Here is a 25,465-nt window from a genome sequence, read left to right on the forward strand (position 1 = left end):
AAAGCAGCAGCTGGCAACCCATGAGAGTGTGGAAACGCTATTTTAAGAGGCTGTTGTGTTAATGTACTAGAGCTCCCACCTACAATATGCTAAGAGACATTGTTCTAAATATACACTTATGCCAAATGTAGTTATTCAATAAAGAAAAAATACAGACCACCATAACACTAAGCCAAAGAAAAAAGATGGTTATTTAACATGCACTTTTCACATGTGTTACCTGTGTGTGTTGCATTGCAGGAACACATACTCTAATGCAGAATCTTTGTACTCACTTTTGCCTGTGAGTTCAGGGACATCATGGTAGGATTGTTTTTTGGGTTGCTCATTCAGCAGGTATTTTTCCTACAGTAGCTAGAAAAGAGGGATAGTTAGGGAATTCACAAGCTTCCCTTAAGATAAGCAACCATTTCCTCTTCTGGATACTTGCTTACATATATGCACTTTACTTTTACTACACATAATAGCAACATATAGGACACAAGAGAGAGGTACCAGGTTTCTAACTACACAAGTCTCAGAAGGAACTCAGCTGGTCAATCTGTTTCAGGAACTCAAAACCAGCTGCCTTTCATGTTTAATGGAAGAAAATGTTTAAAGCTACAGGCACTGCTTCAGACCAGCAAACCTGTGGGGTTTTGATTTTTTCGTTTGTTTTTGTGTCTGTTTTTCTTGGTGATGGTTTTTTTGGTGGGGTGGTGGTTGTGGGTTTGGTGTTGTGTTTTTGTTTTTTTTTTTTTTTCCCTCCAACTAAGGGTAGATCTAAAATGGTTACTTCATAATATAATCGAACAAATACAAGTCATCACTTGAACTATCAGGTTATTCAATCTCTCACCTCTAACACACCAATAATTTGGCTAGGGAAGCATCAGAAAAACATGCAAGTTTGTCTTCACACTTTTGTGTGGAATATAGATATAAAAGATTATGCCATCTTGTCTGTATCTTTGGTTTAAAAAGTTGAACACATTCATCTCAAAAGAAAAAAAAAATCTACAAATATCCTTATGGGCTTGTGTTGCCCTTAACAGAAAAAGAAAACCATGTTAAAAGATACATATACAGAAAAAGTGTAATGTCTGAAAAGGCAGGTTTATCAAGCCATCAACTGTTAACACTCCCAACAAAAACATACTCTGTAAATAATGAAAAACATCAACCAAACTTCAATTAAAGGGTAGAGCTCATGGTTCCTCTCAGACATCCACATGAAGTCCATTATGTTGCTCACCAGTATTCAGAAACTTGTTAGAGAAGAAATTGCCTTAAAAATTACACTGAAGTTCATGGGAACTTTGGCAGGTATGCAAGTAACAAAATGTTTGTTACCTGAACATGAAAAATTATAAGACCCATCACTACAGGTTAAACTTAATTACTACTTCAAAACAAAGCTGTAAACAGAGAACAGGTATAGGGGGAAAGCTTTTATAAGACAAACAGTGCTTACCAATGGGGGAGAACAGCAGGAAATTCATTCCAGATTTTTAGAGAAAAACTTGCAGTAGTAAAATTAGCATTGGGTAACAAAAATAACTTTTTCAAAATTGGTCTTCCTTTAGATTACAACTGCTTACTTTTGTTTTATTGAAAAAAAAAACAATTACTTGCAACACTCTCACTATATAAGAAACCCTGACAGTTAAATACACAGAAGATCAAAGACAAATAACCAGAATATCTGCATTAAAACAACAAAATGCTGACAAATGTTCATACTCAGCATTTTGAATTCATTGCTCAAATATAAACCAAGCTTTGCTTAAAGGCATGTTGTTATCAGCCTTGTCTGTTTTCCTCTCCTTGAAGCTGCAAAACATAAGGCCTTCAATATGACATGGAAAACCATTCTTATCTAATGCTTTTAAAGCCTTCTTTTACTTTACATTTTATCCTTGAGCTTGGGAAAAAGAACCACAACACAAAAAAACCCACACAACTTCCCCCAAAACCACCCCACAGAAGAAACAAGAGACAAACAACAAATGACACCATACAATTATTGTACCATTCCCACCTTCCCACCTCTGAGCACAGGTCAAGCAAAGGCTGTGGAGACAAGGAAAGTAACACGTGATGGTCTTTCAGATATCACAGGGATTTTAAAAAACTCATTTATGAAGCAGAAGCACACCCCGTTCAGTAGATATTGAATAGCAGGGAAGTCAGAAGATAAATGTTTTGCTTTCAGAGATAATGCAAATAAATATTTACATATAAGCCAAAAGTCTACAGAAACTTGATTTAAAAAAAAAAAAAAATCTGGGGTATCCTTATAACAGAAAAGAGGAACTCCTTGTCTGTGGTGAAGACTCATAGTCAGCATTGTTCTACTGCAGCATGAGCCACTGATGTCTGTCAGTTCTTCGCACAGCTTCTGCAGGGTTCCCACAAAGTTCAGAGGATTACAAGGACAAGTTTCACATACATCATTCTCCTGCAGCTAGCCTTCCTGCATGTAGTTTCTTTCAGACTTTATTGTGAAGAGAAGCCAAACTCGATTCAACAGCAGTTAGTCTTGTCTCCAGAGCCTTTAATACAGAATCTGCCTGTAAAGTAAACAGGGGAAGATACTTGGTTAGAAACAGAACTTGGCAATAGAAAGCAAATGTAGATGTTGGTTAAGTGCTCGAATTTGATCATGCATTATCTATTCTATTAGACTGCTCCTGCAACTTTCATAGCTTGAAAATTCACTCAAGTCAAACATTAACTCTCCATGCTTTCTCAAATTTTAATAGTCTTCAACTTTGTAAGTGCCAGATCCACATATTCAGCTTTTGCTAGACAACTGTCAGCTTTCATAGCTGACTTCATTACTCTATTTGCTTCCAACTGACTGCTACCTGCAATCAGAAGTTTTCAGTAGAGCAAAGTGTCAACTTTATTAATATTTTAATCTAAAGTTAGAGCAAAAGCATCCAGTCAGTTTATATGAAAGACAGAAGAGACAACTAAAAGTGAAAATCTGAAGTGAACCACAACTAGAAAGAAACAATTTCTAGTTACCAAGAAAAATAGTTATCTAAAGCTGTGCTTGATAAACAGAACATGCTAATTACCATTAAAATTGAAAGAAAAGTTACTGAAAATCTTGCATAACACAAGTTACTAAGAGCATGAAGTATGACAGCATATGTTAAAACCCACAGAATTGATCTGGATTAAATACAGGTATTAAGATGTCATAGAGGCAATTTGAACAAAGGACAACATGAGGTTAAATCTTACCCTTTGTACTACCTCTTCCAAGACAGCTCGACTTTCAAGAGTTAAAGGTTCCTCATCAGTAAGAGCTTGCTTTTCTGAGGATCCTAGAATGTAACTGATATGCTACAGTTTAAATCATGCACTTTTCACTCTGAAGGCAAAAAAACCCAAATGCAGGACTCATCCATTGTCCTGGTTTTAGCTGGGATAGAGTTAGTTTTCTTCTTAGAAGCTGGTATAGTGCTATGTTTTGGATTTACTATTATACCAATATTGATAACAATTGAGAACAATTGTCATGGTGTGTTATGAGATTATTATTAATACGCTAGCAAAGTGGAAGCATGACTCCAACAACAACAAAATATCTGTATTGGTTAATCTTGTAGACAAACCATATGGTTGACTAAAAAGACTTAAGTGCAGAGCTGCCAAGACACCACCACTTTATGAAAGTTAGAACTCCAAGAGGCATTCAGGAATTCTGGTGCTACAGGACACAGTGAAAATTTAAGCAGACACTCAGAACAACACAGCACTAGCTGGGAGAAGCATCCATCACCATTATTGTGCATGAAAATGTCATTTCGTTGCCATACTAGTGTTTCAGAGAATTTTAGTGCCATGGGAAAAGCAAAGTATCATAGCTGTGGAAAGAGGAAAAAAAACCCCATCCAGAGTAGGAAGGTAAACCACCATAGATAACAGCAGAATAAACTGGAACATGAAAAAAGCAGAAACATTAAAACTAGCCTAGACAGAAATAAGGGTAACCTGTCACTGTTTACCAGAGTAATGCTTGGATAAAAGCATTCATGTGGAGACATAATTCAGGATATAGTTATAAATAAAGATCATGCAATAGCACACACCTTCATTTTCTAGACAATTTTGACTGCAAGACAGTTAAGTGAGAGCCTCAAGCACATATCCAGTTTTAAGATTTGCTTTTGTCTATTTCAGCAAGGAAAAAAAAAAAGCAGACTTGATCAGTACAGTGCAGATCTCACCTTAAGTTCTGCTTAAGCCACTCTCCTCATGTTCTCTGCTGATATTTACCTCTAATATCTTACAAACAGGCCTATTTGGTACTACCTATGACTGCAGGGTCATTTTGTGTTGTCTAAAGCAGAGCACATATGTAGTCTCTTCCAGTCAAATGAGAAGGAAGCCTCCCGTGTTGTGTATCTAGTGTTATTTTCCTGAGTGGCAAGCAATTTCTTATATAAAAGGCAGCCCTGGCATTTTCTTTATTCTAGTATTTGTTTGACATTACATATATAATGTTTCTAATACTCCAGCACTACAATGCTAACAGCAGTAAACCAGAAAACCATTCTGGGACCAAGAAGCAGAAAAAGCTACTTCTAGACATGACAAAAATATTAATAGGAGCATCTTTCAATATGATGTCTGGAGGTTGAAGTTTCACTGGCAGGCTTACCAATAAAAATTCTGCCTTTACCTTTCAATTGAGTCAACATTGAAACAGAACAAATCCCTCTTGTAATCAAGATGCTTTGGGGTGCATCTGTAGATGTTGCCAAGCATCATTGAGCAGCCAGAGCAGAATAGTGTTTCAATCACGCTGTAAGTAAAATATGTAACATTTATTCAGAAAGAACGAAAATAAACTACCTCTTCCCACCCCATTCTAAAAAAAGATTCATCCACTAAAGCAGGTTCACCCAGAGCAGATCACACAGGAAGGTATCCAGGCAGGTTTTGAACGGCTCCAGAAGAGACTCCACAGCCTCTCTGGGCAGCCTGTTCCAGTGCTCTGGCATCCTCAAAGCAAATAAGTTTCTCCTCATGTTTAGATGGAACCTTCTGTGTTTTGATCTGTGCCCGTTGGCCCTCATCCTATTGTTGGGCACCACTGAAAGGAGTCTGGTCCCATCCTCTTGACATCCACCCTTGAGATATTTATAAACATTGATGAGATCCCCTCTCAGCCTTCTGTTCTCCAGGCTGAACAGACCCAGCTCTCTCAGTCTCTCCTCATATAAAGGTGTTCTAGGCCCTCCAGCCAGCTGACCTCAGCAAGACTAGTAGAGAAGCACTTCGTACAGATTGCCCAGAAGAAGCATTCCAGGCCTAGGTTCCTCAGCCCTGCCCAGGAGAACAGGAGCACTCCTGTCAGCAGCACCTGTCTGCCCGTTTATCACCTTCTTCCTCAGCACCTTTCCCGGGGTCTCTCAGCTCCCTCAGGAAAGGAAAGACCCCGGTGGGGTTCCCCAACCCTCAGGGCAGCAAAGAGGCGGGCCTCACCATCCGCACTCGCCAGGCCGCTTGGAGATCTTCCGCTCCTCGTCCACCGAGACGCTGGCGGCCGCACCTGCGCGGAGAAGGGGAAGGGAGGGAGGTGACCCGCGGCGGTGGCCGCGCCAGGCGGGCTTGGCCGAGGGGGGCCGGACTCACTGCGCAGCATGATGCAGTTCGCCGCGTCGTCGTTGGACACCCAGTTCAGCGTGTCGCCCACCGGCCGCTTGCAGCCGCCGCAGAGGAACACCATGGGAAGCAGGTCAGCGTCCTCCTCCGCGCCCACCTGTTGCCGCTGCTGCCCTCGCCCATCGCCCACCTCCAGCAGCGAGAAAGAGGAGTCCAGCTCCTCCACCAAACCCGGCAGCGGGTACAGCACACCCGCCATCACCTTCAAACCGCCCGCGCCGGAAGCGGAAAGGAAAGGAAAGCAACTCCCGCTCCGAGAGTGACGGCACGTTCACCGCCCGCCGGGGCGGGAAATACCACTCGCCCCGCCCAGGAGGTGGGGCATGCAGTGCTTGTTGCTACGCCCACTGCGCGCATGAGGCCCCCAAGTCCAGCCGTTAACGGCTGTAGTGGCGGTTGTGAGGCGGCGCGTGCTGCCTTGTGGCTGTCCACCCGGGGGCAGGGGCGCGTCGGGGGCGGCGCAGGGAAGGTGGCGATGAGGGGGCTTAAAACTGCCTTTGGCCGGCCTGGTGCTCTGCTTGCAGTACTTGCACACCGTGCTCCAGGTTCTAGGCGGCTTTGTGCCTGGGAGGCGCCCCGGGAGGCCTGCCTTCCCTCGGTCGGCCCAGAGCTGGTGGCCTAAACGAGCAGCCCCGGCCTCCCCCGCTGCAGCACACCCTGGGGGCTTATGGGGCGCGGCCAAGAGCGAGATGCGGGTCAGTTTCACGTGGAGCGTGAGCAGTTTGAGTTCCGTGAACCTCTGTGAAATGCCTGTGTGCGTGTTTGCTGAGGCACCTTCCACTGCTCTGCCAAATACCTTGCACTGTGTTGCTTTCATCTTGGGGGCCTCCCTTTCATCGATTGCCTTCGGGGCAGAACAAATTAAGACGTAGCAAAGCGAAATATGTGGTTATTCCAATGCATCCTGTATTTATGATGTGTTTTATCAGGTCTTGGGCTACTTCTCTATGTCAAGAGAGATTCCGCTATGTCTTTCAGCCTAGCTGTTTTCAGTAGCTCCAGAGCACGCTGCATTGCTGTGTGTTCCTGAGAGGGAAAGGGTTTGTGATCCAGTTGGCACTTGTCCACCCCATTCTTAGGTTACTTGACATCCATCTCAGTTTAAAATACGCTGAGGGATAACATAATTGCCCACTAGGAAGTGAGGACTGCATTTTAAACACTGCTGTTTCATATCTGTTTGTCATTAATGCTCATTGCTGCTGGATGTTTTTTAGTACCAAGGCAGTCCCTGAGCTGCGGGACCCCAGAGTGATTTACATAGGCATCAGTTACGCAATCTCTTTTGGAGGGCGCTGAAGTACAATGAAAAAAAGTGTTTGGTTGGAGTTCTGAGCTGGTTTAAAATGCACTACTGAAATGGCTAACAGAACAAACTCCTCTGAGTATTTTTGGTCGTATGAATATTATTGGGATTATATAGATCCAATTCCAGTAGATGGAAGCAAGTTGAAGGTTAATAAATGTAAGTATTGTAGAGTAGTAGGTGGTAATGTAGTACAGGAAAAATGTTGCTTGTCTTACTGACTTTTGGGTTTTTTCCTTGCAATAGTGACCATGTGGGGTTGTATGTGCGTGGTTTGTACGGATGGGTGTCTGCCTTCCAAACTGACTGTGCTCTAATACCAGTTATTACTAATAGTGAAACTCTGTATCTTACAGCATTTGAAACTATTAGACTGCTGATACTAACTTATTTAGAGGACAATAGGGGTTTTTTTAGCTATTTGCTAAATAGAAATCTCATGACTTGCAAGTCTGTAGTTCGGGTTGTTAGTTACCTGTATGCTGCTATCAGAAAAGTTGACTGAGCAGACTTTTTCGTAAAACTATTGTGTTTTCATCTTGGGTTGTAGGGCTTACATTAGAACTGACAAACATTCAAAATGTTAGTAAAAGAAGTAGTTTTAAGTTTCCGCTAGCCAGCAACGACAAGCTGAAAACATACTCTGTTGCCTTTTCTCCTTTGATTTAGTGCTACTGAACTGTAAGATAAATTACATAAATATACATTATCGTCAATATACTTTCTTGCCATGGAAGCTGATTCTGCTGGGTTTAGAAGTTTATTTTGAAAGTATATAATAGGAAATAACACTCGCCACATTCACCCTGGGACAGTTACTTCTATTTCACACTTGGTTTTGCACAAGAGATAGTGGTGTCTTTTTATGGCTACAGAAAGTGGTAAGTAGTTTTGTTTTGTTTTGTTTTGTTTTGTTTTGTTTTCCCTAACGTGTCTGGATTGCTTAGGTTTTGGTAAGATAAAATGACGGCTATGTCATGAAGAATCAGCTTAACTGAGTGTAGTCAGATGGATTGTGGGACAGCGGGTAGGCAAGTTTGAGTCACTTATGCTGTAGGCAGCGTTTTCCCTTAATTTCTACCAAGTCTCTCCCTATGGTTGTATCCTCATTTGAGTGACAAAGCTACGGACTTTACTGGTTGCTATTTAGTTTACTGAAGACAACCTTGACTGTTCAGACATGATTTCAGAGACTAAAATTTCTTTTCCCAAAGTTATTATAGTGATCCAGTCTGTAAGGAAAATGTGATATTCTTTCAGAATATTTTCGTCTCTCTAATTAACAGTGCAAGAAACTGTCTTCTCTAATAGTAAAGACTGAGCTGGACAGTGCTGGGAGCTTTGCGTGCTTCTCTTGCCTTATGAGAGCAAGAATAAGAGAGCAGAAACTCTTATTCGCACTGCCTCTAAAAAAGCTTTTCTGTCCACTCGGATGAGCCGAAGGTTTATTGCCTCCAAACTTAGAGCACCATGCCTTAAAGAAGGAGCCACATCTTTCCATATATGAAATCTGAATACTGGAGAGCAACATTTGGTGCTGCTGAGGTCAGGCAGGTTACAAGCAGCTTCTCTAATTCTGTTAATTTTACAGTTAGGACAGATAATTGCTTCCAATTCCACCAGGGAAACCCTGAACTGCTGAGTTAAGTCCCCTGCGTGTGGCTGGCTTAGCAAAAACCAGAGCTTAGGAATCTAACCCCTCCCCTCTTTCCTCGTTAATAACATCTTTCTAACATTTGAATTGCCTGATATTTAATGGAGGTGGGGTTTCTTTTATGGCATTTCCCTCCGTGGCCATTTATAGAATTTTCTCTTTATGCAGCTGCCTGTTTCCTTGAAACTTGTAGAAATGGTACTTCTGAGAGAAGATGCTCACCCTCTGTTAAATTTAATTGAAATTCATTGATAGTTTCATGGAGGAAATTAACACACACGTGTGTGAATGCTTATGAGTGATCTCATAAGCCTTATTTCCATTTAAAAAAAAAGGCAGACTAAACCAATCCCTTATTGATTTTTTTTTTTAATTATCTGTTCTCCCCCCGCAAACAAGTGGAGAAGTCTGCCGCTTTTCAGATCTTTTTATATTCTAAGGAGATGATTTATGCAATCATACTTTGTGTTTATGCGTCTGATCTGTTCCTACAGTAAATCCAACTTGTTGATCTAGTTACAAAGGAGTGCAAGCCTCAAAGATTTAAAATATCTGCAGGTTCTTCCAGCTGGTGGCTAAATAATGGAAGAAGAATATTGTGAGTGAAGATCTTTACTGACAAAAAGGCCATGGGGTGAGATCATGTCCTGTTGGACACCAAAGAAATCACCTCTGAGCTCAGCTTTGGGAAACATCTGCAGAGAAGCAGGCTTCTGTGTTTCAGCTGCTCAGCTGCCAGGCAAAGAAGAAAGATGAAAGCGTAGGGCTTGGGACACACTTTTTCCTCCCCTCAGCAGGTTAAAGTTAAAGCAATTTGAGTTCCCTGGGGTGGGTGTTTGTGTAAGATATTTTTAGGCAGCTTGATAAAATGGAGTTCTGTTCCATTATTTGTGTCTTTTAAAGAGCCTGCATTGTCTGTACCAATTCCTAAATTAAAAATGTTGGGTTCAGTTTTCTGATAGCCAGGGAAGTGGAACTGTTTGGCTTTGTTTGTTGTTTTGTTTTGGATTTTTTTTGCTTCCTATAAAAATAAACATTTTCCCATGTCAGCAGTCTAGGAGGGATGGAGACTGCATCATCTTGAGGCTTTTATTCTTCCTTCTTCAAATACCAGTGGGAGTACAGTGACTTACAAGTTATAAAGAAAACACCAAGGGAAATTATTGCACAGCTTGTTAGTTTTTTCCTTGTTTTGAATAAAAGCAGTAGTCAAGCAATGCATATAGTTTTTGGTTTTCCTGTCTTTGCATAATATTTACATTCTTACACCTTCAAAAGCCAGTATTGGTATTGTTGTCTTCATGTGCTTAGAAGTATGTAGATAAGTTCAGTAAGTCCTTGCCCTTTGTGCTGAAGATGAAATGTTATCATTTCCCCTCAGATAGCCACAAACGTTCCAAGTTTGGCAAAATGGCAAAAAGGATACTGCCAGGATTCCAATAACTGATATACTGATGTTCCAGAGGGCTTCTGCTGATTGACTGCAGTGGGACCTGAGCGTTTGTTTAGGTGCATTGCTGTATCATGAAATGAATCATGTGGTCATCATAACCCCTGGAGTGGGAATATAGCTCACTGATTCAATTTTGCTTTTTTTTTAATTTTTTTTTTTTTACTTAATGTAAAACAGAGACCTGAATTTTTGCCCTTTATTTCCTCTGTTATGTGGCCTGTCCCTGAAGCATTGTGAGACTGTATTTGTCTCATGAAAATTAATCTAAATCCAACTACAGTGATGGTTTTACTTTCTATTAATAGTGTTGTGTAGCTCTCTTCATTTTGTATAAATATAAAACTTAATTGGCCCATGAACTAATAGGCTATTAAAAACATGTGCACACAGACACAAACGGTGACTGTAAAATTTAACAACAGAAAAACTTTTCATGGATTGTTAAAATATGTTATCCCAGTTTAAAAAAAAATCCGAACTGCACAACTTTAAAAACAGTCAGGAAGTTTCTGTTTATCTCTCAAGACTTCCAGCTCCCCCTGAGACCTGGAGCAGATTTGGTTAGCTTCAGTGAATGCCATTAGTTGTATTAAGGCTACTTTTAAAAGATGAAAACCAAATAACTCAGAGAATTCTATAAATCTAAACTCTTCATTTCTATCCCAATGGCTCTGAACACTTCAAAACTTGGAGCTTTTCAAAATATCCCTTGACCATGAGCTTGCTTGCCTTTTTTTTTTTTTTTTTTTTTTTTTAACAGAAGTCACCTAATTCTCCCTTCAGGAGTTGGGGTTGGCCGGTAGCACTACATTGCCTTTTCCCGTAATAAGTTTGGGAAGAGCAGCTCAGAATATTTGCCCTCACATGCTAATTAAAGCTAAATAAAACTTTTTTTTTGAACAGAGGAACAGAGGAAGAATAAAATAAGCTGACCCTCTACAATCTTATTTCTCAGTAGCCCAGCCAAAACTCAGCTTTCTGATAAGACTCCGGCTGGGTCAGCTCTAGTTTTAGATTTAAAAGGGGCTGGAATCATTCCCCCTAATCTCTTTGTGGCTCTGATGACAGCACGTTCTGAACCTTTTCACAAAGAAACACCTAATCAAACATGTTTCAAAGAACACAATGTTTTCTGTCCTTTCAGATGGAAGATTTATTTTATCTTGGTCAATATTTGTCTCTGGAGCCAATGACCCTTCTTTTTCACTTCAGTCTAAGTGAGTAGCTGGTTATGAATTCAGGACGTTTCTTGACTTGTGTCCTGGAGAACACTGAACCTTTTCAAGGCTTTAACTGGGACATTCACCACCATCACACTAATCCCAGCATTTTTGAAACATTGACCAGATGTGCTACTGGAACAGGAGCAGATTCCTCCCATCTAACAGCAAGCCCAGAACTAAGGCAGGAATTTGCACAGCACCATAGCCTTCATTCGCGAGAGAGTGACTCCCTTTTCTCCCCCAGGCACTTCATACTCCCATTTGCTCTGGTCACCCAAATCTGGGGTCAGTTCATCTATTTATTTTTTTTTCCTTTTATTTAAAAAAAAAAATGTTTTCATCGGAGTCAGGGATAACAGCAGTGGTAGGGCCTTAGGCTGGTTTAAACCAATTGGGAACCCGTACATTAGCGCTAGGAATCCACTTACTTGTTCTTTAAATAAACTGCTTAGTCCTAATAAAGTAGGGTGCATTTTGAATTATTTTACGATGATTGGAGAAGTATTGCAGCTGAACAGGGTAGGGTTTACATTCTTTTCCTCAGGACTGATGTGCTGTCACAGACACTTTTCAGCAAGATTTCCTTGTTATTTCTCTTGGTAGAAAATGTTTTCAAGGCTAGAATTCTCTCCTTAAAAGCATCATCGTAAAGACTGTGGTGGTTGTCTAATATTTTTTCACCTAAGAGCAGGATTTGGCTATGCACAGAGCAGTAGCAGCTTGGTCATGAGTACCACACTGCTTACTGCACTGTGATTTAGTAAAAGGGACCATATTCCCTGCAAAGAGATGAAACTGCGAAAAGCATCCTAAGTGCTCAGTATTACCTTTTAAATATATGCACAGTACTAGTCATCATTGCACTCACTAGATTCTTTTTTTTTTTCCCAGCCTCTCCCCCAGCCCTGGACATACACTGTTAAAATGAACTGCTAGGAGTCCCTTAAGACATTTAACAAACTGTCACTCAGGTTCCTCTCTCTAAAAAGTTTAATTAAATTTAATTAACTAAATTTAATTAATTAAATTACACACCTTTCTTAGAGATCGTAAATCATATTGCTGTGTTTTATATTTGCTGTGCTACCAGTGACAGAATTACTGTGTTGTGTCCACAGATTCTATTGTCATAGCCTTTTGGGTTGGGCTTGCTGCGTTTGTGACGTTTCTTTTCCTTATTTTACTGTATATGTCCCGCTCTGGATCAACTCCAGTAAAGTAAGTACAACCAGAGATAAAGTAAGTATCCATCAGTGTAATAAAATAACCTACATGAAACATTCATTCACTGCTTCAAGTGATCCAGCAATTACATACATTGTTTGTAATTGCACACAGAGATGATACTTCTTATGTTATTATTCAGTTTGAGTGTCTCTCAGCCCATGGCTATTCACTGTTTGTATTAATCACCTGGATAAAAATAAATCCGTAAGGGATGATGTTTGCAGGTGACAGAAAGATGGGCGAATAGTAAACCACAAGGGCAGGGGAGAGCAGTCTGGACCGCTTGGTATGTTGGCCAACAATGTGCGTTTTACTTATGCCAGATATCCAGGTTGCGTACGATGGAAGTAAGAGTGTTTGTTTTACACACAGAATGGGAACGTACCTCTTGTAAACCACACCTGAGAAAGACGTAGGGATCATGGTGATAAGGGAGGTGAACACAGGCTCCCAAAGCAATTCTGTAAGCCTTGATCAAACTAAGAGAAAATTTGTAAGTGAGATCAGGAAGGTAATAGTATGTGTGCAATTGCTTAGGTTGTACATATGTTTGAATGCACTTTTTAAAAGAGGTTTTAAAGAAATTGGGAAGAATCAGGGGAAAAACTCATTTGAGTTCCAGAAACACATCCAGCAGTGAGAGAAATAAACTCAAATAAATTAGTTTCTCTGTGAACTGTCTACATCTTTTAGAACACTAGTGTCCAATTTGAGAGCCCCATGGTAACTATCTCATGGTAAAGTACCATACTAAAATGCAATGGCTGGAAGCTGATGCTACACAAACCCAGATGTACCACATATTTTATGTGAGGGAAATGATTCACTGGAACAATTTAGAGTAGAATATTAAATGGGTAGTGATGAATTATTTTTTTACTTGATGACTGAACATCTGAAAACCATGCATTTGTATTCATCCAAAAATTACTGTGAGAAGCCTATGGTCTGTCATTCTCTGGCCTGTTATGCAGAAGGTTAGGCAAGCTTCTTTCCTGCCTAAAATAAGAGCATGACTCAGTCCCTAAATACTTTTAAGTTCTTGTGTTCTTGTAGGTTAAATTAACTCAGTGAAATTATTGATTTATAATTGGCTGGAGCTGGGAACATTTTCCATTTTTTTTTTTTCTTTTTCTTTTTGCAAATCCTGACAGGAGTATGACAATTCCTTCCTTCCCAAAGATAGCCCATATCTGAACTTTTGTCCTTCAGCGTAGTAAGCCGATGGTAAAACTATAAATACACTTAGAGTATTAATCAGTTTGAAGTGTGGTTGTGAAATGACTTGAAACACCTACCAACTCTGGATGTGTAGCATTCACAGTGCCAGTCATCTTAGGAGTGAGACAACATGGTCAAACTGTTTTTCTTCTCTGGGGCAGAATCTTCTGGAATTAGCCTCAAGCCATTTCATTAAAGTTTACAGGTGTGATTCTGTCACTCTCACCTGAGTCCCTTAATTTAAATTTCAGTTGAGTGCTCTTCAGCATTAGCAAGACAGAGCTGGGTCTGAGCTGGTGAGTAGCCCAGTAGAGCACAGTGGCATCTTTGGGCTCAGAGTGTGCAGCATTTCTCGCTCTGTTAACAGAGATCCCTGTGTCCATCCCATCCAGGCTGCTTTTACAGCTGGGCTTGGTGAAACAGGGAAATATCCTCCAGTGGCAGGTAGCTGAAATAGCTCATCTACAGGGTGTTTCAAAAAGATGGACCAAACATGTTACAATTACAGGAAATTTTACAAACAGTTTAATGAGTTACCAAGTTTTAGTGATGTTTTTATAAATTCTCTATGTTCCTTCCACTTGCTGTACAGACAACATCAAGACAATAGTTGATAGTTTGTGGTTGCAGAGTTACAGTGATTTCAAATTGGGTCCATCATTTTGAAACACCTTGGACCCTAGCAGGTTAGTTCCGCCTGAAACCTCCATGGTTGAAAAGAGAGGCTGGATAAATACCTCACTGTTGACGAGCACGTCCCCAGTCACCTAAAAGGTTATAGCCCCTGTCCTGTGAGGGTCACGGTAGTGGATGTGCCCGATGGAGACGCAGCACCCACACACTGAATAGGAACATAGTTCTAGCACTGCCCGTGATTCTGAACTTTGTCTAAGGACAGGTTTCTGTTGGCAGCTTTCTACATGTGGTTTACTTTGTTTGCTGCTAGTTTTTCTGGCAAACACGCTTTATGCAACCAAGGATGCATTTGCCCACTGCTCCTTCTAATCTGATCAGGACGCAGAAAATTCAGCTCAGCCGATTAGGCAAAGGTTCAAGATTAGGTCACAAACAAGCAGAGGGAAATTAGTATAATATGGCAGTAAAAAGGAGCACTAATATTCTAATTTATTGGCACCCTAAGGCCGCTGGCTTGCTCACAAAAGGTAAAAACAACAATAAAAAAGGCATCTTGCCCAAATAAACCACAAAGCAGGAGGCAAGCTAACAATACAAGAAACACATGGAAATGGACATAAAATTATAGGGTAACAGAGGCATGTTCCCCATAATTTACTGTTCCTAAAAAACTGGCAGAAGTGTACATACGTGAAAAATCTCAGTGTGCTTCAAAGACTTAAACAAAAGTATTAATTTTAAAAAAAATTTCACTTTTGCTTTGTGTTACTGAGTGAAATACTTGGCTTGAAAATATCTGTATTTATCCCTGATATGTTCAGTTTTGCCCATCAAAAGACCTGTTGTGAACAAGGCAAGTCTAGGAATGTTTTGTGGAGAGCCTAGGAATCATTAATGGAAAGCAGTATTGGATGAGATCTGCTTAGGATTTGAAATCATCCTGTCTTATCATTTTCCTAGGCTTGAAATATACTGTAAGAAAACAATTTTAGGACTGAAGAGACTATTGAACCCTCCTGCAAAAGTTGCCCTTTTTGATTGAGTTCCATTTGTTTTTTAACCCCTCTACTCCAATTACACTTCTCCCAATTCCAGCAATAAAACAAAGTGGGGTGCCTGAAAGATACTCTTCCTCTAAACTTCCACTGTCTTCTGCTCTCATCTTCTTTTTCCATAATCCATCTCTTTCCCTTGGCATGAGGATCATCAGACTTCTGTATTGAAATTTCCTGTCTCTTTTCACGTGATAATTCTGATACATTCACTCAACAAACATACAGATACATCACTGGTCAAGGCTGAAGAACTTTTACCTTCACTATTTCTGTACTCATCCGTCTCTCTGTCAAGCCCAGGGGCATATAGGGCAGCGTGTACTGTTCCAGCTTGCTTGTATAACGTGCAGTGATTGCATCTCTTCCAGCTCTGTGGACATCAAGGCTGCAGTATTTTGACAAGGCCATGCCATCTACCACAGTATAGTCCGCTGATTTTTACCCACATATCCTCACAGAAAAGAAGTCAGTGCCGAAGTATTTTCTGAAAGCCATGTGTGACAACTAGAACTACTTACAATCCTGAGACACTGAGAGTTCTGGGCCTGAATTGCACCATGCTTCTCTGTAATTTAAAGTAATTTGGTGCCAAGTCAGATGAGTGAGTCTGGGAGAGGGGGAGGGTTGATGCAAGAGAGTTGCAGGAAGGAATCCATGTCACAGTCCCTTTTGTCACCATTACACTATCAGGAAAGAAGGGAAAGGGAAGGGAAGGAGAGAAGAGGAGGGGAGAGGGAGAAAGAAAGATGGGAAAGGGGAAGGGGAAGGAAAGGAAAGGAAAGGAAAGGAAAGGAAAGGAAAGGAAAGGAAAGGAAAGGAAAGGAAAGGAAAGGAAAGGAAAGGAAAGGAAAGGAAAGGGAGGGAGAGAGGGAGGAAGGGAGAGAGGGAGGAAGGGAGAGAGGGAGGGAGGGAGGGAGGAAGGAAGGAAGGAAGGAAGGAAGGAAGGAAGGAAGGAAGGAAGGAAGGAAGGAAGGAAGGAAGGAAGGAAGGAAGGAAGGAAGGAAGGAAGGAAGATGCATTTCTGGGCCATATGGTAGCAGAGTTTGAGGATACTGCTTGCCAGACAGAGATGTTTGAGTTGGCTCAAAAACACTTGTTCTGCAGCCAGCTGTCTTCTCAGTTTGCAGGTGAGAGTTTCCTTCATGGACAGACAACCACCGATTTGGTGGACAGACTGTACAATGTCCACATGCTCTTTCAATTTTTTGTTCTATCCAGATCAATTGCAACAGCTACTTCATTCCTGGAACTGGGGAACTTATTTGCATATTTGACAGCTCAGGGGTTTTCTGTCCCTAGGGCAGAAAAAAATCTGTAGCAATATCCTAGATCTCACATGGGGGCAGGTAGTTTTCAGAGCTGTATGGTTTCTTTTTTATTTGTTTAGGCCAACTTCAAGATTGTAATATTCAGTAGTGAACAATATAACCACCATATATATATATATATGTGTATATATATATATTTTTTTTACAAGATCAAAAAAGTACCTGTTCCTGTACATGAAGGCAGTGAATCTGATACATATTCCTCCAGATGACAGTAAGACGTGTCATAGCTGTATCTGAGCATGCTACCTTGTCGTTGGGGAGGGGAAGTCCTTTTTAATATGATAGGAAGAAGATCGTCATGCGAGGTAGTTCTCTAAGCAGACTGTGCTCCTGTTCTCTGCTTTCTTGAGGCAGCTGCTCCTGTTCTCTTCAGCTCCATCTTTCCTATCACAGTAGACTGTTTCCTGGAATCAGGGTAATTTGTCTCTCTCTTAGCTCAAGATATATTAAACTGTGGTCTCTACCTACTATCTCACTAGTGGTAATGTTATGTTCTCAGACCCAGCTATCTTGAAATTCACAGCCAAGTTTGGTGAAGAACTCAGGGATAAGCCAGTTTCTCAGTGGTACTTAAATCTCACAGTCAAGACACTCACAGGACTGGTATTCGAGGTCTATGTGACTTGTCTGCGTGGACTACAGCATCATTCCTTGTGAAAGAAGCAGCTGAGGCAGCCAAGTCTTTAGAACTGGTTTCCCATATACAGTGTTCCTGGGGATCTGTCCCAGTTCCTCCCCAATACAGTTTCTGAATTTAATCTCAAAGAGCAGAAAATAAATCTTGCTATTCTCAAGCCTCCAGTTTCAAGGGATAAAGCTGTCTTTCACAGCTCCATCATTAGGACAACTTTCCCTTTTTATGTTGACAGAACCAGCTCCCTTTCATGTGAGCATCTGTCACACCCACAGGAGCAGAGGCTGTAAAAATGGTTAGCTGTGAACTGTCAAAGCCTGTTACGAGACTTCAGTCAGCGGAGCTCATATTGCAGTGTCTTTCCCAGGACAGTGTTCTTATTCCTGTCATCTAAAGGAGCGTGCTCCACACCTTTTAGCAGGGTATGGGACCTGGGACTGGTCTCACGCTTGGTAAAGTGGTGCTGAGGTGGTTCAGAGATAACCGATCTCCAAGTGAAACTTAGGGACTGGCGTTTGGTTTAGCACCAGCCACCATGTGAACGTACGTGTGAACTCAAAGCCAGGAACAGAGGTTGCTCACCATTAGCCAGTGTCCCTCCTGGAACCTCGTACGCTGAGACTCTGCATTTGAGAGGACACCATGTGCTGAGCATGAGGCCAGAACGTGCCCTCTGCGGCTGCTGCTCAGACGTTCTCCAAGTCTGGTGCCACCAGGCAAACCCCCGGCCGGGGGGCGCTGTGCAGTGGACTGCTCCGGTATGGGGAGGCAGGCTGGTTGTGTGAACATTAAGGTGCTTGCCATTGCTCTCTGAAGTTCTTACTAGTTCTTGCTCTTTCCTACAAACTGAAACCATGGTGCTTTTTGTTTTCAAAGTGTTAAATCATTTTAAAGGATACAGAAAATCATCCTATCTAACAGTGACCAGAGAGATGCTGACAAGTAACAGTCACAAGAGTGAAATAACTCCTGAGCCACGCATTCAAATAACATCCTACAAAGTAGTGTAATATCAAATCCAACATTATCTCCTCAGAGGGTGCAGAATGCCCAGTCCAAGCAGTCCAGAGATTATGTCAGCTCACTCTCAAGGCACATAAAGATTTGAGAGTGCTGCCCACTGAGGGTAGGGATGCAGGCTCCCAGAGTCTCTGCCCTGCTGCTATATCTCTGCAGAGGAGAACAAGTTCTTATGTTGCTTAAGTTGGTCAGTATTTCTCATTTCTCTGCCTAGTTAAATCACAATGCCTTGGCATTCTATCTTGGCTTAATGGATAAACATCTTCAGTAAAATTAGGACTAAATATGTATTTGCATTTTAAAAAATACATATAGTTGCTTATTAATGATGAATGCCAGAAAGTGCTCACTGTGGATAGACAATGTAATAAAGATATGAAATTTTGGAATCACAGTATCACCTACTCCAGGCTTTCAAAAGATGATGTCTGTCCCCAGAAATCCATAAATACAAAACATTAGCTCTACTTTTTTTTTTTTTTTCTGGATATCTCCAGCTTTTCTGTGTGCCATGATTCACTGTTTCTAGGGAGAACAGTTTATGAAAAACCTGCAGTTCTCAATGAAAAGTACTATTGCCAGGGTGAGGCTTTAAATTGAATATATTAATATTATTTGAATAGATCCATCTTAACTAGCTGTCCAGTGTGTGCTATATGACTTACTCTTCCTTGTGTCACTGGATCTTTATCTGCATCTTTCACTCAGAGTGACTTTACATTTACTTCCAGATCACTGATGCAAATGCTGAACAGGATTGGGTGCCTGTGGAGCCCTGGCAGAAACAGCCACTCTCAGGGATCATTCACCGGTTATTCTTTGAGAAGCCTAATTCACATAACACCTGTTTAGTGGGGCTTATGCACAGTTCTTTTTAGTGAAGGCAGTGTGGAATACTAAGTCAAACACCTTACAGCAGTTTTAAATAGCTACATATATGCAGCTACCTTTATCTTCCAAATTGTGTACCACTCAAAAAATGACATCAGAGTTTTTTCACCGTACCTGTCTTTCTATAAAACCACACTGTCTGGAAGTAGTTTTTCTGTCCTTTGAAATACTTTTTCAGCTGTAGCTTATCTTAGCTTTAATTCCATGATTTTTCCAGGGGCTGAGGTCAGTTGTGCTGCCTTATAGTGACCTGGCTTGACCAGTTTGCTCTCTTCGAGTACTGGGACACTGGGGCTATTCCAGGCTCCTCAAACTTCCCTGCTGTTCCAGGGATGGTTAATGATTAACAAGATTAACAAGACCCGGCCAGAGTTCTCCTCAGACAGTCTCCAGGTCTCTGGGATGCAAGTTGTCCAGCAGATTTTAATATATGTGGATAGCTAGATGATGATGTTTAGCTACTTAATGGACTGGAAAGAAAACATCCTGTCTTGGTAAGAGTATTTTTGTCTTGCTTCTCTCAAACAGCGAGAAGAGAGATCTCTTGAACATGCCTGTCTCATAGCAGAGAAAACCACAAACCTGCCTGCTTGTGGTGGGCCTGTTGTTGAGACTTTTGGGCTTCATTTCAGTTTTTTGAATTACCATCAAGCAAAATCCCTGCTGTGCTAGTCTTGTCAGACACAGGTATTTTAAGCTTTCATTAGCAACTATGAAAATCAAGTCATAACATTTATATTTCCCTTCCTCCAAAGTGTTAAAATAATTATTTTGTTTTTCATCCCGTTTACTTTGTAGGTTTTTTTAGATTTTGGATGTTACATTTTGTGTAGCCACTGAAACAAAGGTGGCTTTTAGTCAAAGATGTCTTCTTTCTCATCTCTGAAGCCATGGCTCCAGGACATTAACAAGACTTTTCAAAAATTTCCCATTTTCATTCTCACTTTTGGATTACATTTTTCTTCCTGGTGTAATTTCCCTCTGCAGCTTTGAAGCCCTAAGGATATGGTAGTAGTTGGGATCTTGCGTTCAGCTGTATTGAATGGAACTTATCTGCTTCTAGGCCAGGACTCATCTGCTACTTACATTTACGGGTGAAGGTTGGGAAGCTGCTGGGCAGAGGACTCAGGGAGGAGGAGGCAGAGTGCACTCTGATGTTCCCATATTGTCACCCCCTCCACTCCACCACTAACACATTTTTCTGGCAGAAGCATACATCTTTGTATTGTTACTATTGTTACTATTACAACAGTAATTTCCTGCTGCCCTGGTCCTACCCGCTCCTTTTTAGGTCTGTCCCATTTTCTTACTCAGATCCTCACCAGCCTGTAGAGCTGTGTCTTGCCTTTTCCCAACCCCGGTCTCAGGGATCCTCTCCCGAATAACACACATCCCCCCTGTTCTTGCTGCAAGTGACACCCATTCACAGTCACACAAAGCTCTTACCCCTCTTTCCCAGAAGCAGCTGTGACAGTTCCCTTCACCTTCAGTACAGAGCAAGTCATAGCAAAGTTTCTAGTTTCCCCTTTAAAAATCCAGCTAAAGAATCAAGATTAAGGGCTGGGCTGAAGGTCCCATCTTGAGGGGGAATGGGTAAGCCACCACATGTCAGCCGCAGCTCATGCTTTTGCTGTTGGTTGTACTCTGTTTCTAGGTAAGGACATGATTCTCATGGTATATAAAGAGGGATGAAGTCAAAAGCACCTCTCATGCTGGATTAAATGTCTTTTGTTTAAAAGAACCATCCTCTGTGTTTTTAAAAACTTCAAAATTTATTTCCTTGTGAAACTGCTGTTATCTGTCTTCCAAACAGATGCCCCTGATAACGGTACTTTTTTTTTTTTTTCTCCACATATTACAGACAAGTGATTGTAGGGAACCAGATAGAAGAAAGCAGTTCCAGCGGTGAACAGCCTCACTGCGATGATCTCAGCAGCCCATACTCAGATGTGGTTGCTTCTCAAACACCTCCCTCTCTGTCAGGTGAAACTGGCATTCATGGAAGGATCTGAGCCTGAGTTAAAACTGGAAAAGGTTTAACAAAACCAGCAACACAGTTCTCCTGATCACAGAGAAAACTCAGTGCTGCGACTGCCTGTTAAACACTGATACTACAAACCTTGAATTAGTTCAGGAGAAGAAGAAAAATGTCTTTCACCAAAGGACAAACCTGAAAAATCCTGGATGCATAAGAGGAAGTCCTAGCAACCATTTTTGAGCAACGCTGCTGGATTTGAGTGATCAGCATTTTAGATCAACATTTTAGATCCTGATGATGAAAACAGTAGAATTTCTCTATCTTTTCTTAAGTAAGGCTTCAAACTCCTCTCCCAGTAAGGTGTTGCAAAGGGTGTGCTACAGGTTGAGTGGTTCTCATTCAGACTCACTTGGCTGAGAGCAGATTTATTCCTCCAGCAGCCAGTCTATCCCAGTTATGCCCCAAGTCCTGTAAAGGGTTCTGTCTTGCTCAGCTGAACACACACTGGGTCCTGTTATCCTCAGGGGTGTCTCTGCAGCATCAGTTTTCACTGGATTGTCTTGCTGTGATGGAAGAAAACAGCATCCCATTGATCTCACTGAAGAGGCAGCATAACCTATGTTGTTTATATACCATGAGAGCCACGAGTCATCTATTTCTGGCTCTGTCCTCAGGTCACACTCATCAGCTGCACCTTAGTGACATCTCCACTTGCCCATCCACTGAAAAATGAGCAACAATATCGAGTGCAACATCAACAATAAAACTTTGCTTTTAGAAAGGTTACAGCTTGCTTCACTAACTTAAAGCTCAACAATTCCCTCAAGGATAGAAAATGCTTTTTATTTACTTTTTTACTGCAAAAAAATATTTGTGTTACTTAAAATTTATTAAAACACTGATTGCCTAGAAGTGCCTTTAAAGAGCTAATGGCAGCACTAATTATCTCAAGTGAGTGTTTTACTGAATAAAGTCATTAGCTTTACCTGCTGCCCAGTAATACAGTTTTGCTACCAATAACCAATTACTTTTTGCATCCAGTTTGAAATGGTAGTGAAAAGAAACTCTTAGTATCAAACAGTCTTGAAATGGTATCTGCCAGTTACCCAGGCATTAGAAAAAGAGAAGTGTGTTTACCATATTTTACGTGAAAGTAAAATGCTGGCAAACCCACAAAAGCAACGTCACATTTCTGCATGAGTTTTCTGCTTTCAGCTGGGACTGAAAAGCAGTTTAACAGAAGCTACAGCCCTCCCTGAGGGTCACAGCAGCTTTTCGGTGGGGCGGAGAGATGGGTTCAGCTCAGCAGGAGCAGAGTCAAAAGGGCCACTTGCACTCCCTCTCCCTTGGGTGGCCCCTGGTTTATCCACCTCCCCTCACCCCTGGAGCTCCACCAAACCCAGGCAGAACGAAGTGAAGGTCCACGAATGGATGAGGAACCCTTAGAGCTCCAGTGAGCACAAAGCTGGGACTGCAGAGTTGGGCTGAGGAAGGTAGCAAGGCATGGAATAGACGTAAGCCTGCATAGCTAGTCGCCAGGCTGAGTACAACACAAAATTCATTCGAAATTTGAGGAGAAGCTTGGAAATTCCACATCCCCAAGCAGGCAGCAAAAACTCCTACAGTGAAGCACTGCCAGAGCAGCCTTCTGCTGTGTACAGGGAGCGTGGGCTGTGATGTTACCAGAGACTGGGTGGGTTGGGCTGTGATAAAAATGCCTTGAACACAAGAGACAGACCAAACTACCAGGCATATGTTTGTATTGTGGTGGGTTTTTTTTTTTTTTAATCTTAATTTTTTTTAATCTCTGAGATAAACACTTCTGCAGTTTGCTTCCCGAGCAAACTGACTACTACTGATGTTGGGCTTGGAAACCTGTCAGGGTGTAAAGTCTGTTGGGCCAGACTGAGTCATGGGCAGACAGAGAAAATGAGGGAAGGCTGCAGCAACTGAACGTGCAACATGGACAGGGACATATCAGAGAATCAAACATTTCCATCAGTCATCTCAGATGGTCACAACAGCCATCCCCTCAGATACACTTACCTTGTGCTAGAGCTGCGGTACTTCTCACAGGAGACATCAATCAACTCCCTTCTTGGTACCAGTTGTTCTGCTGCAATTTGGGAGTTACCTTTAACCCTGCTGTGATCACACAGTATCCTTAAAGACAGTCTGAAGAGGACCCCACCACCTAGACCTGTTTTCCTCCTCAAGGATGCAGCAACTGCAGTTCAATCATTCCTGCCGCATCTGTCTACTCCAAGCTAGAACATCTCTCCTACAACAGGACCACGCTGCCTGCCGGCACAATCTGCTCCGGCGTCCTCCTCCCTGACTCATGACAGACCCATATCACCTTGTTTTTCAAGAATCTCTTCTCCACAAATGGATTCCAAGGGGATTTCTGAAACATGTGGATACTCCCATTGGTAACAACTGGTGTTCTTTCATTAGTTGCACTGGAACATGACTCAAAGTAAAGACTTTTTTTTTTTTCTCCTTTAGAATTACCTGGAAATGGGAGGTATGTAGTATGAACTACGTGAACAGCAATAAATCATACGCAAAATGCAAGCTTATCTTATGGCGTCTAACTTGGGAGGAGGGGAGTGGGTGGGGAGAGAAATACATCTCCTTCTGTAACATTTCACAATGTGCCCATTTCAAGGTCTTTCAGTGCTTTGGTCTCCACCGTGAGAGACCTTTATTTTCCCTTCCCCCAGAGTCCTGCATTAACAGCGGCCTTCCCCATGTGGTCTGCAGCAGTCAGGGACGGCTGAAAAGCTGCACCCACCAGTCAGCCACATGTGACCCAAATCAGCTCCTGCTGCTGGTTCAAAGACATGGTTGACTTCCATAAAAACATTACCCCAAACCATTATTCCCACCAAGGCCACATCGTTCTGCCCAGTTGTTCCTGGGGTACTTTAAGTCCTCTCCTGCTAACATGTCAGATGTCTCCATCGGAGCACCAGCAGCCCATCACTGAGATTCATTTCAAATCCTGAGGAGCCTCACCTGCAACTCAAAACTGTATGTGGTCTATACACCCAGTACAACAGGAAGCCATATATTCTTTGGGGCTGTTGACTTTACTGAGTTTCTGTGAATTTCGAGCAAAAGGCTTCAAAGGCCCTTCCTGGCAAGGACTTCTGTGAGGGCAGACAACTGGGCCCGCTGCAGAGCACCTGGAGCTTCATCCACATGGTTCTCATTACAAGAACAGCATCGAAGTGAGTAACTTGTATTAAATCGTAGAAACTCCTTGTTTTAAAACACAGGCCCATGTCTGGGGCAAGTTTTCCATTTCCAAATGCTCTCCACAATTTATTTTAATCAAGTTTAATTTCTTAAGATAATGACTCACCATCTGTATAATTTCTTAAAATGCATTTTGAATATGTTGGCAATAATTCACACATACAAATCATTCACCTGCTAACCATCCATGGATTTTAAAGATACTTGACAGTTATTTCTAGAAGGACTTCATAATTATCTTTTAATTGCCACATTACTAGAATATATTGAAGCTCAGAGGCGGTGAGAGATTAAGTCTAATTTTTAAAATTTCCCACATGCACAACTCTTCACTGATAAGCACATATGAGCTATGTATCTTTTCAATGACAGGCTAGCAGCTTTAAATTGTTAGTCTGTTTGCACCTTTTTTGTGTTACCGAAACTATCATTTAAAAGAAAATAAATGTGTATGAACAATCCTCTCCTCCAAGTATTTTGGTAATAGCAGTATTGGAGATACTAACAAAACACTACAAGCCAGGGATAAAGCACTGACCGCTGGGCCTTCCTCAGTACTCAAGGCCAGGCCTTCAAGTGCACACCTAACAACATCCTGGCCCTGCAACTTGTTGGAGACTGTGTAACATACTGAGTTGGGGCACTGATTACAGAATTTGTGTCTTGTTAATTTATTAGGGGATTCAAAGGGGCTACACTACGTAACAAGGAGCGGCTGAGGGACCTGGGGCTGTTTAGCCTGGAGAAAAGGGGGCTGAGGGGAGACCTTATCGCTGTCTACAACTACCTGAAAGGAGGTTGCAGCATGGAGGGTGTTGGTCTCTTCTCCCAAGTGTTAGGATGAGAGGAAATGGCCTCAAGTTGTGCCAGGGGAGATTTAAATTGGATATTAGGAAAAATTTCTTCAC

The 25,465-nt window shown here is 41.7% G+C and overlaps 1 protein-coding gene and 1 long non-coding RNA gene across 2 annotated transcripts; one reads left to right on the plus strand and one right to left on the minus strand.

Annotated features, from left to right (window-relative positions):
• Positions 1-423: 423 nt before the first annotated feature.
• MIS18A (MIS18 kinetochore protein A) lies at positions 424-5,921 on the minus strand. The gene is made up of 5 exons (XM_065862580.2): positions 5,635-5,921; positions 5,485-5,551; positions 4,679-4,801; positions 3,235-3,328; positions 424-2,552 (listed from the first exon to the last, which is right to left on the minus strand). The coding sequence occupies exons 1-5, from the start codon at positions 5,861-5,863 to the stop codon at positions 2,472-2,474; spliced, it is 594 nt and encodes a 197-aa protein (XP_065718652.1). The 5' UTR covers positions 5,864-5,921; the 3' UTR covers positions 424-2,471.
• Positions 5,922-6,843: 922 nt separating this feature from the next.
• LOC136116336 (uncharacterized) lies at positions 6,844-25,011 on the plus strand. The gene is made up of 3 exons (XR_010653409.2): positions 6,844-7,129; positions 12,419-12,518; positions 21,177-25,011. It is a non-coding gene; the product is annotated as an uncharacterized lncRNA (long non-coding RNA).
• The last annotated feature ends 454 nt before the right edge of the window (positions 25,012-25,465 follow it).

The sequence above is a fragment of the Patagioenas fasciata genome, chromosome 1, assembly GCF_037038585.1.
Source record: "Patagioenas fasciata isolate bPatFas1 chromosome 1, bPatFas1.hap1, whole genome shotgun sequence".
NCBI classification, from domain to species: Eukaryota; Metazoa; Chordata; class Aves; order Columbiformes; family Columbidae; genus Patagioenas; species Patagioenas fasciata.